Here is a 14,569-nt window from a genome sequence, read left to right on the forward strand (position 1 = left end):
TACAGTTATCTAGAGGACATCAGATAGGACCACTTCTAACAGCCATCTGATACAGTTATCTAGAGGACATCAGATAGGACCACTACTAACAGCCATCTGATACAGTTATCTAGAGGACATCAGATAGGACCACTTCTAACAGCCATCTGATACAGTTATCTAGAGGGAGGACATCAGATAGGACCACTTCTAACAGCCATCTGATACAGTTATCTAGAGGACATCAGATAGGACCACTTCTAACAGCCATCTGATACAGTTATCTAGAGGACATCAGATAGGACCACTTCTAACAGCCGTCTGATACAGTTATCTAGAGGGAGGACATCAGATAGGACCACTTCTAACAGCCGTCTGATACAGTTATCTAGAGGGAGGACATCAGATAGGACCACTTCTAACAGCCATCTGATACAGTTATCTAGAGGACATCAGATAGGACCACTTCTAACAGCCGTCTGATACAGTTATCTAGAGGACATCAGATAGGACCACTTCTAACAGCCATCTGATACAGTTATCTAGAGGGAGGACATCAGATAGGACCACTTCTAACAGCCATCTGATACAGTTATCTAGAGGACATCAGATAGGACCACTTCTAACAGCCATCTGATACAGTTATCTAGAGGACATCAGATAGGACCACTACTAACAGCCATCTGATACAGTTATCTAGAGGACATCAGATAGGACCACTTCTAACAGCCATCTGATACAGTTATCTAGAGGACATCAGATAGGACCACTTCTAACAGCCATCTGATACAGTTATCTAGAGGGACATCAGATAGGACCACTTCTAACAGCCATCTGATACAGTTATCTAGAGGACATCAGATAGGACCACTACTAACAGCCATCTGATACAGTTATCTAGAGGACATCAGATAGGACCACTTCTAACAGCCATCTGATACAGTTATCTAGAGGGACATCAGATAGGACCACTTCTAACAGCCATCTGATACAGTTATCTAGAAGACATCAGATAGGACCACTACTAACAGCCATCTGATACAGTTATCTAGAGGACATCAGATAGGACCACTTCTAACAGCCATCTGATACAGTTATCTAGAGGGACATCAGATAGGACCACTTCTAACAGCCATCTGATACAGTTATCTAGAGGGTCATCAGATAGGACCACTTCTAACAGCCATCTGATACAGTTATCTAGAGGGAGGACATCAGATAGGACCACTTCTAACAGCCATCTGATACAGTTATCTAGAGGGAGGACATCAGATAGGACCACTTCTAACAGCCATCTGATACAGTTATCTAGAGGACATCAGATAGGACCACTTCTAACAGCCATCTGATACAGTTATCTAGAGGACATCAGATAGGACCACTTCTAACAGCCATCTGATACAGTTATCTAGAGGGTCATCAGATAGGACCACTTCTAACAGCCATCTGATACAGTTATCTAGAGGACATCAGATAGGACCACTTCTAACAGCCATCTGATACAGTTATCTAGAGGGTCATCAGATAGGACCACTTCTAACAGCATTCTGATACAGTTATCTAGAGGACATCAGATAGGACCACTTCTAACAGCCATCTGATACAGTTATCTAGAGGACATCAGATAGGACCACTACTAACAGCCATCTGATACAGTTATCTAGAGGACATCAGATAGGACCACTTCTAACAGCCGTCTGATACAGTTATCTAGAGGGAGGACATCAGATAGGACCACTTCTAACAGCCATCTGATACAGTTATCTAGAGGACATCAGATAGGACCACTTCTAACAGCCATCTGATACAGTTATCTAGAGGACATCAGATAGGACCACTTCTAACAGCCGTCTGATACAGTTATCTAGAGGACATCAGATAGGACCACTTCTAACAGCCATCTGATACAGTTATCTAGAGGGACATCAGACAGGACCACTTCTAACAGCCATCTGATACAGTTATCTAGAGGGTCATCAGATAGGACCACTTCTAACAGCCATCTGATACAGTTATCTAGAGGACATCAGATAGGACCACTTCTAACAGCCATCTGATACAGTTATCTAGAGGGACATCAGACAGGACCACTTCTAACAGCCATCTGATACAGTTATCTAGAGGGAGGACAGTTATTTAATTTAATTTATTTAACCTATATTTAACTAGGCAAGTCAGTAAAGAACACATTCTTATTTACAATGACGGCGTACACCGGCCAAACACGGACGACGCTGGGCCAATTGTGCGCCGCCCTATGGGACTCCCAATCACGTCCGGATTCGAACCAGGGTGTCTGTAGTGACGCCTCTAGCACGAGACCGCTGCGCCATTAAGGAGCCCAATAACGCCCCTATATAATATCTACACTATCTATCCAAACGATGCCGTGTTTCATACCTAGTTGAGGGACGTCCATCTCCAGCCCGTTGCTGAACAGGGGGGTTTTCAGCCAGTAGCCTGTATCCTGTTCCTCTAGAGAGGGGGGGGCTCCCTGCAGCATGCCCCCCAGGCAGCGGCCCACCAGCAGGGCTGCAGTACGCTCCAGATCCACCAGCCACACCCAGGACTGGGCCGGCTGGGACAGGGGCTGCCCTGCAGGGTCCACAAAGTCTGGGGCTCCTGAAGACACAGAGAGAGACCGAGAGAGAGACCCGAGAGAGAGAGAGAGAGAGAGAGAGAGAGAGAGAGAGAGAGAGAGAGAGAGAGAGAGAGAGAGAGAGAGAGAGAGAGAGAGAGAGAGAGAGAGAGAGAGAGAGAGAGAGAGAGAGAGAGAGAGAGAGAGAGAGAGAGAGAGAGAGAGAGAGAGAGAGGTCACTACAGCTCTATCTCCTCACCATGTAGAGGCCACTACAGCTCTATCTCCTCACCATGTAGAGGTCACTACAGCTCTATCTCCTCACCATGTAGAGACCACTACAGCTCTATCTCCTCACCATGTAAAGACCTCTACAGCTCTATCTCCTCACCATGTAGAGGTCACTACAGCTCTATCTCCTCACCATGTAGAGGTCACTACAGCTCTATCTCCTCACCATGTAGAGACCACTACAGCTCTATCTCCTCACCATGTAGAGGTCACTACAGCTCTATCTCCTCACCATGTAGAGGCCACTACAGCTCTATCTCCTCACCATGTAGAGGCCACTACAGCTCTATCTCCTCACCATGTAGAGGCCACTACAGCTCTATCTCTATCTCCTCACCATGTAGAGGTCACTACAGCTCTATCTCCTCACCATGTAGAGGTCACTACAGCTCTATCTCCTCACCATGTAGAGGCCACTACAGCTCTATCTCCTCACCATGTAGAGACCACTACAGCTCTATCTCCTCACCATGTAGAGGTCACTACAGCTCTATCTCCTCACCATGTAGAGGCCACTACAGCTCTATCTCCTCACCATGTAGAGGCCACTACAGCTCTATCTCCTCACCATGTAGAGGTCACTACAGCTCTATCTCCTCACCATGTAGAGACCACTACAGCTCTATCTCCTCACCATGTAGAGACCACTACAGCTCTATCTCGTCACCATGTAGAGGTCACTACAGCTCTATCTCCTCACCATGTAGAGACCACTACAGCTCTATCTCCTCACCATGTAGAGGTCACTACAGCTCTATCTCCTCACCATGTAGAGACCTCTACAGCTCTATCTCCTCACCATGTAGAGACCTCTACAGCTCTATCTCCTCACCATGTAGAGGTCACTACAGCTCTATCTCCTCACCATGTAGAGGCCACTACAGCTCTATCTCCTCACCATGTAGAGGTCACTACAGCTCTATCTCCTCACCATGTAGAGGTCACTACAGCTCTATCTCCTCACCATGTAGAGACCACTACAGCTCTATCTCCTCACCATGTAGAGGTCACTACAGCTCTATCTCCTCACCATGTAGAGGCCACTACAGCTCTATCTCTATCTCCTCACCATGTAGAGGTCACTACAGCTCTATCTCCTCACCATGTAGAGGTCACTACAGCTCTATCTCCTCACCATGTAGAGACCTCTACAGCTCTATCTCCTCACCATGTAGAGACCACTACAGCTCTATCTCCTCACCATGTAGAGGTCACTACAGCTCTATCTCCTCACCATGTAGAGACCACTACAGCTCTATCTCCTCACCATGTAGAGACCACTACAGCTCTATCTCCTCACCATGTAGAGGTCACTACAGCTCTATCTCCTCACCATGTAGAGGTCACTACAGCTCTATCTCCTCACCATGTAGAGGTCACTACATCTCTATCTCCTCACCATGTAGAGGTCACTACAGCTCTATCTCCTCACCATGTAGAGGTCACTACATCTCTATCTCCTCACCATGTAGAGGTCACTACAGCTCTATCTCCTCACCATGTAGAGGTCACTACATCTCTATCTCCTCACCATGTAGAGGTCACTACAGCTCTATCTCCTCACCATGTAGAGATCACTACAGCTCTATCTCCTCACCATGTAGAGGCCACTACAGCTCTATCTCCTCACCATGTAGAGGTCACTACAGCTCTATCTCCTCACCATGTAGAGGTCACTACAGCTCTATCTCCTCACCATGTAGAGACCACTACAGCTCTATCTCCTCACCATGTAGAGATCTCTACAGCTCTATCTCCTCACCATGTAGAGGTCACTACAGCTCTATCTCCTCACCATGTAGAGGTCACTACAGCTCTATCTCCTCACCATGTAGAGGTCACTACAGCTCTATCTCCTCACCATGTAGAGGTCACTACAGCTCTATCTCCTCACCATGTAGAGACCACTACAGCTCTATCTCCTCACCATGTAGAGATCTCTACAGCTCTATCTCCTCACCATGTAGAGACCACTACAGCTCTATCTCCTCACCATGTAGAGATCTCTACAGCTCTATCTCCTCACCATGTAGAGGTCACTACAGCTCTATCTCCTCACCATGTAGAGGTCTCTACAGCTCTATCTCCTCACCATGTAGAGGCCACTACAGCTCTATCTCTATCTCCTCACCATGTAGAGGTCACTACAGCTCTATCTCCTCACCATGTAGAGGTCACTGCAGCTCTATCTCCTCACCATGTAGAGACCTCTACAGCTCTATCTCCTCACCATGTAGAGACCTCTACAGCTCTATCTCCTCACCATGTAGAGACCACTACAGCTCTATCTCCTCACCATGTAGAGGTCTCTACAGCTCTATCTCCTCACCATGTAGAGGTCACTACAGCTCTATCTCCTGACCATGTAGAGACCACTACAGCTCTATCTCCTCACCATGTAGAGGCCACTACAGCTCTATCTCCTCACCATGTAGAGGTCACTACAGCTCTATCTCCTCACCATGTAGAGGCCACTACAGCTCTATCTCCTGACCATGTAGAGGCCACTACAGCTCTATCTCCTGACCATGTAGAGGCCACTACAGCTCTATCTCCTCACCATGTAGAGGCCACTGCAGCTCCTGGTCTTCCAGCGGTGTGGCAGCAGGCAGCAGTCTGTTGAGACAGTCTAGAGGAGGCAGCAGGTCTAGCAGGTAGCTCAGCAGAGGTCTGGCTACAGACACTGGTAGTAGTAGTAGACTGTTGACGATCTGACACAGCATACTGCCTGCTGCTGACACGTAGATCACATCTACAACAGAGACAAAGAGATAATAAACCAGGAACTGACATGTACATCACATCTAGAACAGAGACAGACAGAGATAATAAACCAGGAACTGACACGTACATCACATCTACAACAGAGACAGACAGAGAGATAATAAACCAGGAACTGACATGTACATCACATCTAGAACAGAGACAGACAGAGAGATAATAAACCAGGAACTGACACGTACATCACATCTACAACAGAGACAGACAGAGAGATAATAAACCAGGAACTGACATGTACATCACATCTAGAACAGAGACAGACAGAGATAATAAACCAGGAACTGACACGTACATCACATCTAGAACAGAGACAGACAGAGAGATAATAAACCAGGAACTGACATGTACATCACATCTACAACAGAGACAGACAGAGAGATAATAAACCAGGAACTGACACGTACATCACATCTAGAACAGAGACAGACAGAGAGATAATAAACCAGGAACTGACATGTACATCACATCTAGAACAGAGACAGACAGAGATAATAAACCAGGAACTGACACGTACATCACATCTAGAACAGAGACAGACAGAGAGATAATAAACCAGGAACTGACATGTACATCACATCTAGAACAGAGACAGACAGAGAGATAATAAACCAGGAACTGACACGTACATCACATCTAGAACAGAGACAGACAGAGATAATAAACCAGGAACTGACACGTACATCACATCTAGAACAGAGACAGACAGAGTGAGGCATTTCTTCTTGGCATTGAAATGAAAACATCTCTGATTCAACAATGCCTGTGTGTTTGAGAGTGAGAGACAGATAGAAAGAGGGAAGAATACAAAAGATAAAGGCAGAAAGAGAAAAGGGTGAAATTGGATCCCTGCTGGAATGATATTAGAAGGGGTGAAATTGGATCCCTGCTGGGTTGATATTAGTGCTGAGCGATTAGTACTTTTTGAGGTCGGCTCGGTTTCGGTCCGATTATTAAAAAATAATCACGATTTTGTTTTTGACTATTTTTTTTATTACATGAAATGCACTATGCATTATGTGGGTTGAATGCTGTAACAACAGAATAACATAATTAATACAAGTCCCATGATGGTAGTGACTGTCCATTACTGCTTATCTCTTATTAACCATCAGTTATTTACTTTACTTTAATAAAATATTTACATTATATTACATTTGTTTAATTTGATAACTTTATTATTTAGAGAGAGAGAGAGAGAGAGAGAGAGAGAGAGAGAGAGAGAGAGAGAGAGAGAGAGAGAGAGAGAGAGAGAGAGAGAGAGAGAGAGAGAGAGAGAGAGAGAGAGAGAGCGAGAGAGCGAGCGAGAGAGCGAGAGAGCGAGAGAGCGAGAGAAGGAGAGAGAAGGAGAGAGAGAGACAGACAGCCAGACAGCCAGACAGACAGACAGACAGACAGACAGACAGAGTGATACAGTAGTAGACATAACAACCTCGTAGTTTCTCTCTGATGCTGCCGTTCCAGGAGCTCTCCTGCAGCAGGGTGGCCGAGCGGGAGAAGATGTCTGTCGCGTGGGGCAGCAGCAGCTGGAGGTGCTTATGGAGCAGAGCCACACTGCTAGAGTCCTGGAGATATTAAAGACCAGGACAATGTTACTAACTACTACTAGAGTTGTGGAGATATTAAAGACCAGGACAATGTTACTAACTACTACTAGAGTCCTGGAGATATTAAAGACCAGGACAATGTTACTAACTACTGCTAGAGTCCTGGAGATATTAAAGACCAGGACAATGTTACTAACTACTACTAGAGTCCTGGAGATATTAAAGACCAGGACAATGTTACTAACTACTACTAGAGTCCTGGAGATATTAAAGACCAGGACAATGTTACTAACTACTACTAGAGTTGTGGAGATATTAAAGACCAGGACAATGTTACTAACTACTACTAGAGTCCTGGAGATATTAAAGACCAGGACAATGTTACTAACTACTACTAGAGTCCTGGAGATATTAAAGACCAGGACAATGTTACTAACTACTACTAGAGTTGTGGAGATATTAAAGACCAGGACAATGTTACTAACTACTACTAGAGTCCTGGAGATATTAAAGACCAGGACAATGTTACTAACTACTACTAGAGTTGTGGAGATATTAAAGACCAGGACAATGTTACTAACTACTGCTAGAGTCCTGGAGATATTAAAGACCAGGACAATGTTACTAACTACTACTAGAGTCCTGGAGATATTAAAGACCAGGACAATGTTACTAACTACTACTAGAGTCCTGGAGATATTAAAGACCAGGACAATGTTACTAACTACTACTAGAGTCCTGGAGATATTATAGACCAGGACAATGTTACTAACTACTACTACAGTCCTGGAGATATTAAAGACCAGGACAATGTTACTAACTACTACTAGAGTTGTGGAGATATTATAGACCAGGACAATGTTACTAACTATTACTAGAGTTGTGGAGATATTAAAGACCAGGACAATGTTACTAACTATTACTAGAGTTGTGGAGATATTAAAGACCAGGACAATGTTACTAACTACTACTAGAGTCCTGGAGATATTAAAGACCAGGACAATGTTACTAACTACTACTAGAGTCCTGGAGATATTATAGACCAGGACAATGTCACTAACTACTACTAGAGTTGTGGAGATATTAAAGACCAGGACAATGTTACTAACTACTGCTAGAGTCCTGGAGATATTAAAGACCAGGACAATGTTACTAACTATTACTAGAGTCCTGGAGATATTATAGACCAGGACAATGTTACTAACTACTACTAGAGTCCTGGAGATATTATAGACCAGGACAATGTTACTAACTACTACTAGAGTCCTGGAGATATTATAGACCAGGACAATGTTACTAACTACTACTAGAGGTGTGGAGATATTAAAGACCAGGACAATGTTACTAACTACTACTAGAGTCCTGGAGATATTAAAGACCAGGACAATGTTACTAACTATTACTAGAGTCCTGGAGATATTAAAGACCAGGACAATGTTACTAACTACTACTAGAGTTGTGGAGATATTATAAACCAGGACAATGTTACTAACTATTACTAGAGTTGTGGAGATATTAAAGACCAGGACAATGTTACTAACTACTACTAGAGTCCTGGAGATATTAAAGACCAGGACAATGTTACTAACTACTACTAGAGTCCTGGAGATATTAAAGACCAGGACAATGTTACTAACTACTACTAGAGTTGTGGAGATATTATAGACCAGGACAATGTTACTAACTACTAATAGAGTTGTGGAGATATTAAAGACCAGGACAATGTTACTAACTACTACTAGAGTTGTGGAGATATTAAAGACCAGGACAATGTTACTAACTATTACTAGAGTTGTGGAGATATTAAAGACCAGGACAATGTTACTAACTAATACTAGAGTTGTGGAGATATTAAAGACCAGGGCAATGTTACTAACTACTACTAGAGTCCTGGAGATATTAAACACCAGGACAATGTTACTAACTACTACTAGAGTCCTGGAGATATTATAGACCAGGACAATGTTACTAACTACTACTAGAGTCCTTGAGATTTTATAGACCAGGACAATGTTACTAACTATTACTAGAGTTGTGGATATATTAAAGACCAGGACAATGTTACTAACTACTACTAGAGTTGTGGAGATATTAAAGACCAGGACAATGTTACTAACTACTACTAGAGTTGTGGAGATATTAAAGACCAGGACAATGTTACTAACTATTACTAGAGTCCTGGAGATATTAAAGACCAGGACAATGTTACTAACTACTACTAGAGTTGTGGAGATATTAAAGACCAGGACAATGTTACTAACTACTACTAGAGTCCTGGAGATATTAAAGACCAGGACAATGTTACTAACTACTGCTAGAGTCCTGGAGATATTAAAGACCAGGACAATGTTACTAACTACTACTAGAGTCCTGGAGATATTAAAGACCAGGACAATGTTACTAACTACTACTAGAGTCCTGGAGATATTAAAGACCAGGACAATGTTACTAACTACTACTAGAGTTGTGGAGATATTAAAGACCAGGACAATGTTACTAACTACTACTAGAGTCCTGGAGATATTAAAGACCAGGACAATGTTACTAACTACTACTAGAGTCCTGGAGATATTAAAGACCAGGACAATGTTACTAACTACTACTAGAGTTGTGGAGATATTAAAGACCAGGACAATGTTACTAACTACTACTAGAGTCCTGGAGATATTAAAGACCAGGACAATGTTACTAACTACTACTAGAGTTGTGGAGATATTAAAGACCAGGACAATGTTACTAACTACTGCTAGAGTCCTGGAGATATTAAAGACCAGGACAATGTTACTAACTACTACTAGAGTCCTGGAGATATTAAAGACCAGGACAATGTTACTAACTACTACTAGAGTCCTGGAGATATTAAAGACCAGGACAATGTTACTAACTACTACTAGAGTCCTGGAGATATTATAGACCAGGACAATGTTACTAACTACTACTACAGTCCTGGAGATATTAAAGACCAGGACAATGTTACTAACTACTACTAGAGTTGTGGAGATATTATAGACCAGGACAATGTTACTAACTATTACTAGAGTTGTGGAGATATTAAAGACCAGGACAATGTTACTAACTATTACTAGAGTTGTGGAGATATTAAAGACCAGGACAATGTTACTAACTACTACTAGAGTCCTGGAGATATTAAAGACCAGGACAATGTTACTAACTACTACTAGAGTCCTGGAGATATTATAGACCAGGACAATGTCACTAACTACTACTAGAGTTGTGGAGATATTAAAGACCAGGACAATGTTACTAACTACTGCTAGAGTCCTGGAGATATTAAAGACCAGGACAATGTTACTAACTATTACTAGAGTCCTGGAGATATTATAGACCAGGACAATGTTACTAACTACTACTAGAGTCCTGGAGATATTATAGACCAGGACAATGTTACTAACTACTACTAGAGTCCTGGAGATATTATAGACCAGGACAATGTTACTAACTACTACTAGAGGTGTGGAGATATTAAAGACCAGGACAATGTTACTAACTACTACTAGAGTCCTGGAGATATTAAAGACCAGGACAATGTTACTAACTATTACTAGAGTCCTGGAGATATTAAAGACCAGGACAATGTTACTAACTACTACTAGAGTTGTGGAGATATTATAAACCAGGACAATGTTACTAACTATTACTAGAGTTGTGGAGATATTAAAGACCAGGACAATGTTACTAACTACTACTAGAGTCCTGGAGATATTAAAGACCAGGACAATGTTACTAACTACTACTAGAGTCCTGGAGATATTAAAGACCAGGACAATGTTACTAACTACTACTAGAGTTGTGGAGATATTATAGACCAGGACAATGTTACTAACTACTAATAGAGTTGTGGAGATATTAAAGACCAGGACAATGTTACTAACTACTACTAGAGTTGTGGAGATATTAAAGACCAGGACAATGTTACTAACTATTACTAGAGTTGTGGAGATATTAAAGACCAGGACAATGTTACTAACTAATACTAGAGTTGTGGAGATATTAAAGACCAGGGCAATGTTACTAACTACTACTAGAGTCCTGGAGATATTAAACACCAGGACAATGTTACTAACTACTACTAGAGTCCTGGAGATATTATAGACCAGGACAATGTTACTAACTACTACTAGAGTCCTTGAGATTTTATAGACCAGGACAATGTTACTAACTATTACTAGAGTTGTGGATATATTAAAGACCAGGACAATGTTACTAACTACTACTAGAGTTGTGGAGATATTAAAGACCAGGACAATGTTACTAACTACTACTAGAGTTGTGGAGATATTAAAGACCAGGACAATGTTACTAACTATTACTAGAGTCCTGGAGATATTAAAGACCAGGACAATGTTACTAACTACTACTAGAGTTGTGGAGATATAATAGACCAGGACAATGTTACTAACTACTACTAGAGTCCTGGAGATATTAAAGACCAGGACAATGTTACTAACTACTACTAGAGTCCTGGAGATATTAAAGACCAGGACAATGTTACTAACTATTACTAGAGTTGTGGAGATATTAAAGACCAGGACAATGTTACTAACTACTACTAGAGTTGTGGAGATATTATAGACCAGGACAATGTTACTAACTATTACTAGAGTTGTGGAGATATTATAGACCAGGACAATGTTACTAACTATTACTAGAGTTGTGGAGATATTAAAGACCAGGACAATGTTACTAACTACTACTAGAGTCCTGGAGATATTAAAGACCAGGACAATGTTACTAACTACTACTAGAGTTGTGGAGATATTAAAGACCAGGACAATGTTACTAACTATTACTAGAGTCCTGGAGATATTAAAGACCAGGACAATGTTACTAACTACTGCTAGAGTCGTGGAGATATTATAGACCAGGACAATGTTACTAACTATTACTAGAGTTGTGGAGATATTAAAGACCAGGACAATGTTACTAACTACTACTAGAGTTGTGGAGATATTATAGACCAGGACAATGTTACTAACTACTACTAGAGTTGTGGAGATATTAAAGACCAGACAATGTTACTAACTATTACTAGAGTTGTGGAGATATTAAAGACCAGGACAATGTTACTAACTACTACTAGAGTTGTGGAGATATTAAAGACCAGGACAATGTTACTAACTACTACTAGAAATGTGGAGATATTAAAGACCAGGACAATGTTACTAACTACTACTAGAGTTGTGGAGATATTAAAGACCAGGACAATGTTACTAACTATTACTAGAGTCCTGGAGATATTAAAGACCAGGACAATGTTACTAACTACTACTAGAGTTGTGGAGATATTATAGACCAGGACAATGTTACTAACTACTACTAGAGTCCTGGAGATATTAAAGACCAGACAATGTTACTAACTACTACTAGAGTTGTGGAGATATTAAAGACCAGGACAATGTTACTAACTACTACTAGAGTTGTGGAGATATTATAGACCAGGACAATGTTACTAACTACTACTAGAGTTGTGGAGATATTATAGACCAGGACAATGTTACTAACTACTACTAGAGTTGTGGAGATATTAAAGACCAGGACAATGTTACTAACTACTACTAGAGTCCTGGAGATATTAAAGACCAGACAATGTTACTAACTACTACTAGAGTTGTGGAGATAATATAGACCAGGACAATGTTACTAACTACTACTAGAGTCCTGGAGATATTAAAGACCAGACAATGTTACTAACTACTACTAGAGTTGTGGAGATATTAAAGACCAGACAATGTTACTAACTATTACTAGAGTTGTGGAGATATTAAAGACCAGGACAATGTTACTAACTACTACTAGAGTTGTGGAGATATTAAAGACCAGGACAATGTTACTAACTATTACTAGAGTCCTGGAGATATTAAAGACCAGGACAATGTTACTAACTACTACTAGAGTTGTGGAGATATTATAGACCAGGACAATGTTACTAACTACTACTAGAGTTGTGGAGATATTATAGACCAGGACAATGTTACTAACTATTACTAGAGTTGTGGAGATATTCAAGACCAGGACAATGTTACTAACTACTACTAGAGTTGTGGAGATATTAAAGACCAGGACAATGTTACTAACTATTACTAGAGTTGTGGAGATATTCAAGACCAGGACAATGTTACTAACTACTACTAGAGTTGTGGAGATATTAAAGACCAGGACAATGTTACTAACTACTACTAGAGTCCTGGAGATATTAAAGACCAGGACAATGTTACTAACTACTACTAGAGTTGTGGAGGTATTAAAGACCAGGACAATGTTACTAACTACTACTAGAGTCCTGGAGATATTAAAGACCAGGACAATGTTACTAACTACTACTAGAGTTGTGGAGATATTAAAGACCAGGACAATGTTACTAACTACTACTAGAGTTGTGGAGATATTAAAGACCAGGACAATGTTACTAACTACTACTAGAGTTGTGGAGATATTAAAGACCAGGACAATGTTACTAACTACTACTAGAGTTGTGAACACAAACATATGATAGAGACCGTCAAAAACAGGTAACCATAATTCATTCATTAATAAAACATCTAATCTGTTGCATAAAGGTCTGCTTTGTCAAGCTTCAGCTCTGTGAATGGGATTGTGATGATCACAGTATAACATATCTGAGAAAATGGGTGTGTGCTCTCTCAACTGTGTGTGTATGTATGCGTGTGTGTATGCATGCCAGTGTGTGTGTGTGTCCCTGCGTACCTCAGTAACACAGTTGATGTGGCAGTAGGCCAGTGTCCCTGCGTATCTCAGTAACACAGTTGATGTGGCAGTATGCCAGTGTGTGTGTCCCTGCATACCTCAGTAACACAGTTGATGTGGCAGTATGCCAGTGTGTGTGTCCCTGCGTACCTCAGTAACACAGTTGATGTGGCAGTATGCCAGTGTGTGTGTCCCTGCATACCTCAGTAACACAGTTGATGTGGCAGTATGCCAGTGTGTCTGCGTACCTCAGTAACACAGTTGATGTGGCAGTATGCCAGTGTGTCCCTGCGTACCTCAGTAACACAGTTGATGTGGCAGTATGCCAGTGTGTCTGCGTACCTCAGTAACACAGTTGATGTGGCAGTATGCCAGTGTGTCCCTGCGTACCTCAGTAACACAGTTGATGTGGCAGTATGCCAGTGTGTCCCTGCGTACCTCAGTAACACAGTTGATGTGGCAGTATGCCAGTGTGTCTGCGTACCTCAGTAACACAGTTGATGTGGCAGTATGCCAGTGTGTCTGCGTACCTCAGTAACACAGTTGATGTGGCAGTAGGCCAGTGTCCCTGCGTACCTCAGTAACACAGTTGATGTGGCAGTATGCCAGTGTGTCTGCGTACCTCAGTAACACAGTTGATGTGGCAGTAGGCCAGTGTCCCTGCGTACCT

The 14,569-nt window shown here is 41.8% G+C and overlaps 1 protein-coding gene across 23 annotated transcripts in view; it reads right to left on the minus strand.

Moving 5' to 3' along the window:
* The window catches only part of herc1 (HECT and RLD domain containing E3 ubiquitin protein ligase family member 1), a 224,307-nt gene that overhangs the window by 154,381 nt on the left and 55,357 nt on the right, over positions 1 to 14,569 (minus strand). For all 23 annotated transcript variants that reach the window (XM_071388533.1, XM_071388556.1, XM_071388555.1 and 20 more), the window contains exons 17-19: positions 7,059 to 7,191; positions 5,409 to 5,600; positions 2,380 to 2,601 (exon numbers count right to left, since the gene is read on the minus strand). In XM_071388533.1, coding sequence (XP_071244634.1) covers positions 2,380 to 2,601; positions 5,409 to 5,600; positions 7,059 to 7,191 — 547 coding nt within the window. The remainder of the gene's footprint in view (positions 1 to 2,379; positions 2,602 to 5,408; positions 5,601 to 7,058; positions 7,192 to 14,569) is intronic.

This window comes from Salvelinus alpinus, unplaced genomic scaffold, assembly GCF_045679555.1.
Source record: "Salvelinus alpinus unplaced genomic scaffold, SLU_Salpinus.1 scaffold_42, whole genome shotgun sequence".
In the NCBI taxonomy this organism is placed as follows: Eukaryota; Metazoa; Chordata; class Actinopteri; order Salmoniformes; family Salmonidae; genus Salvelinus; species Salvelinus alpinus.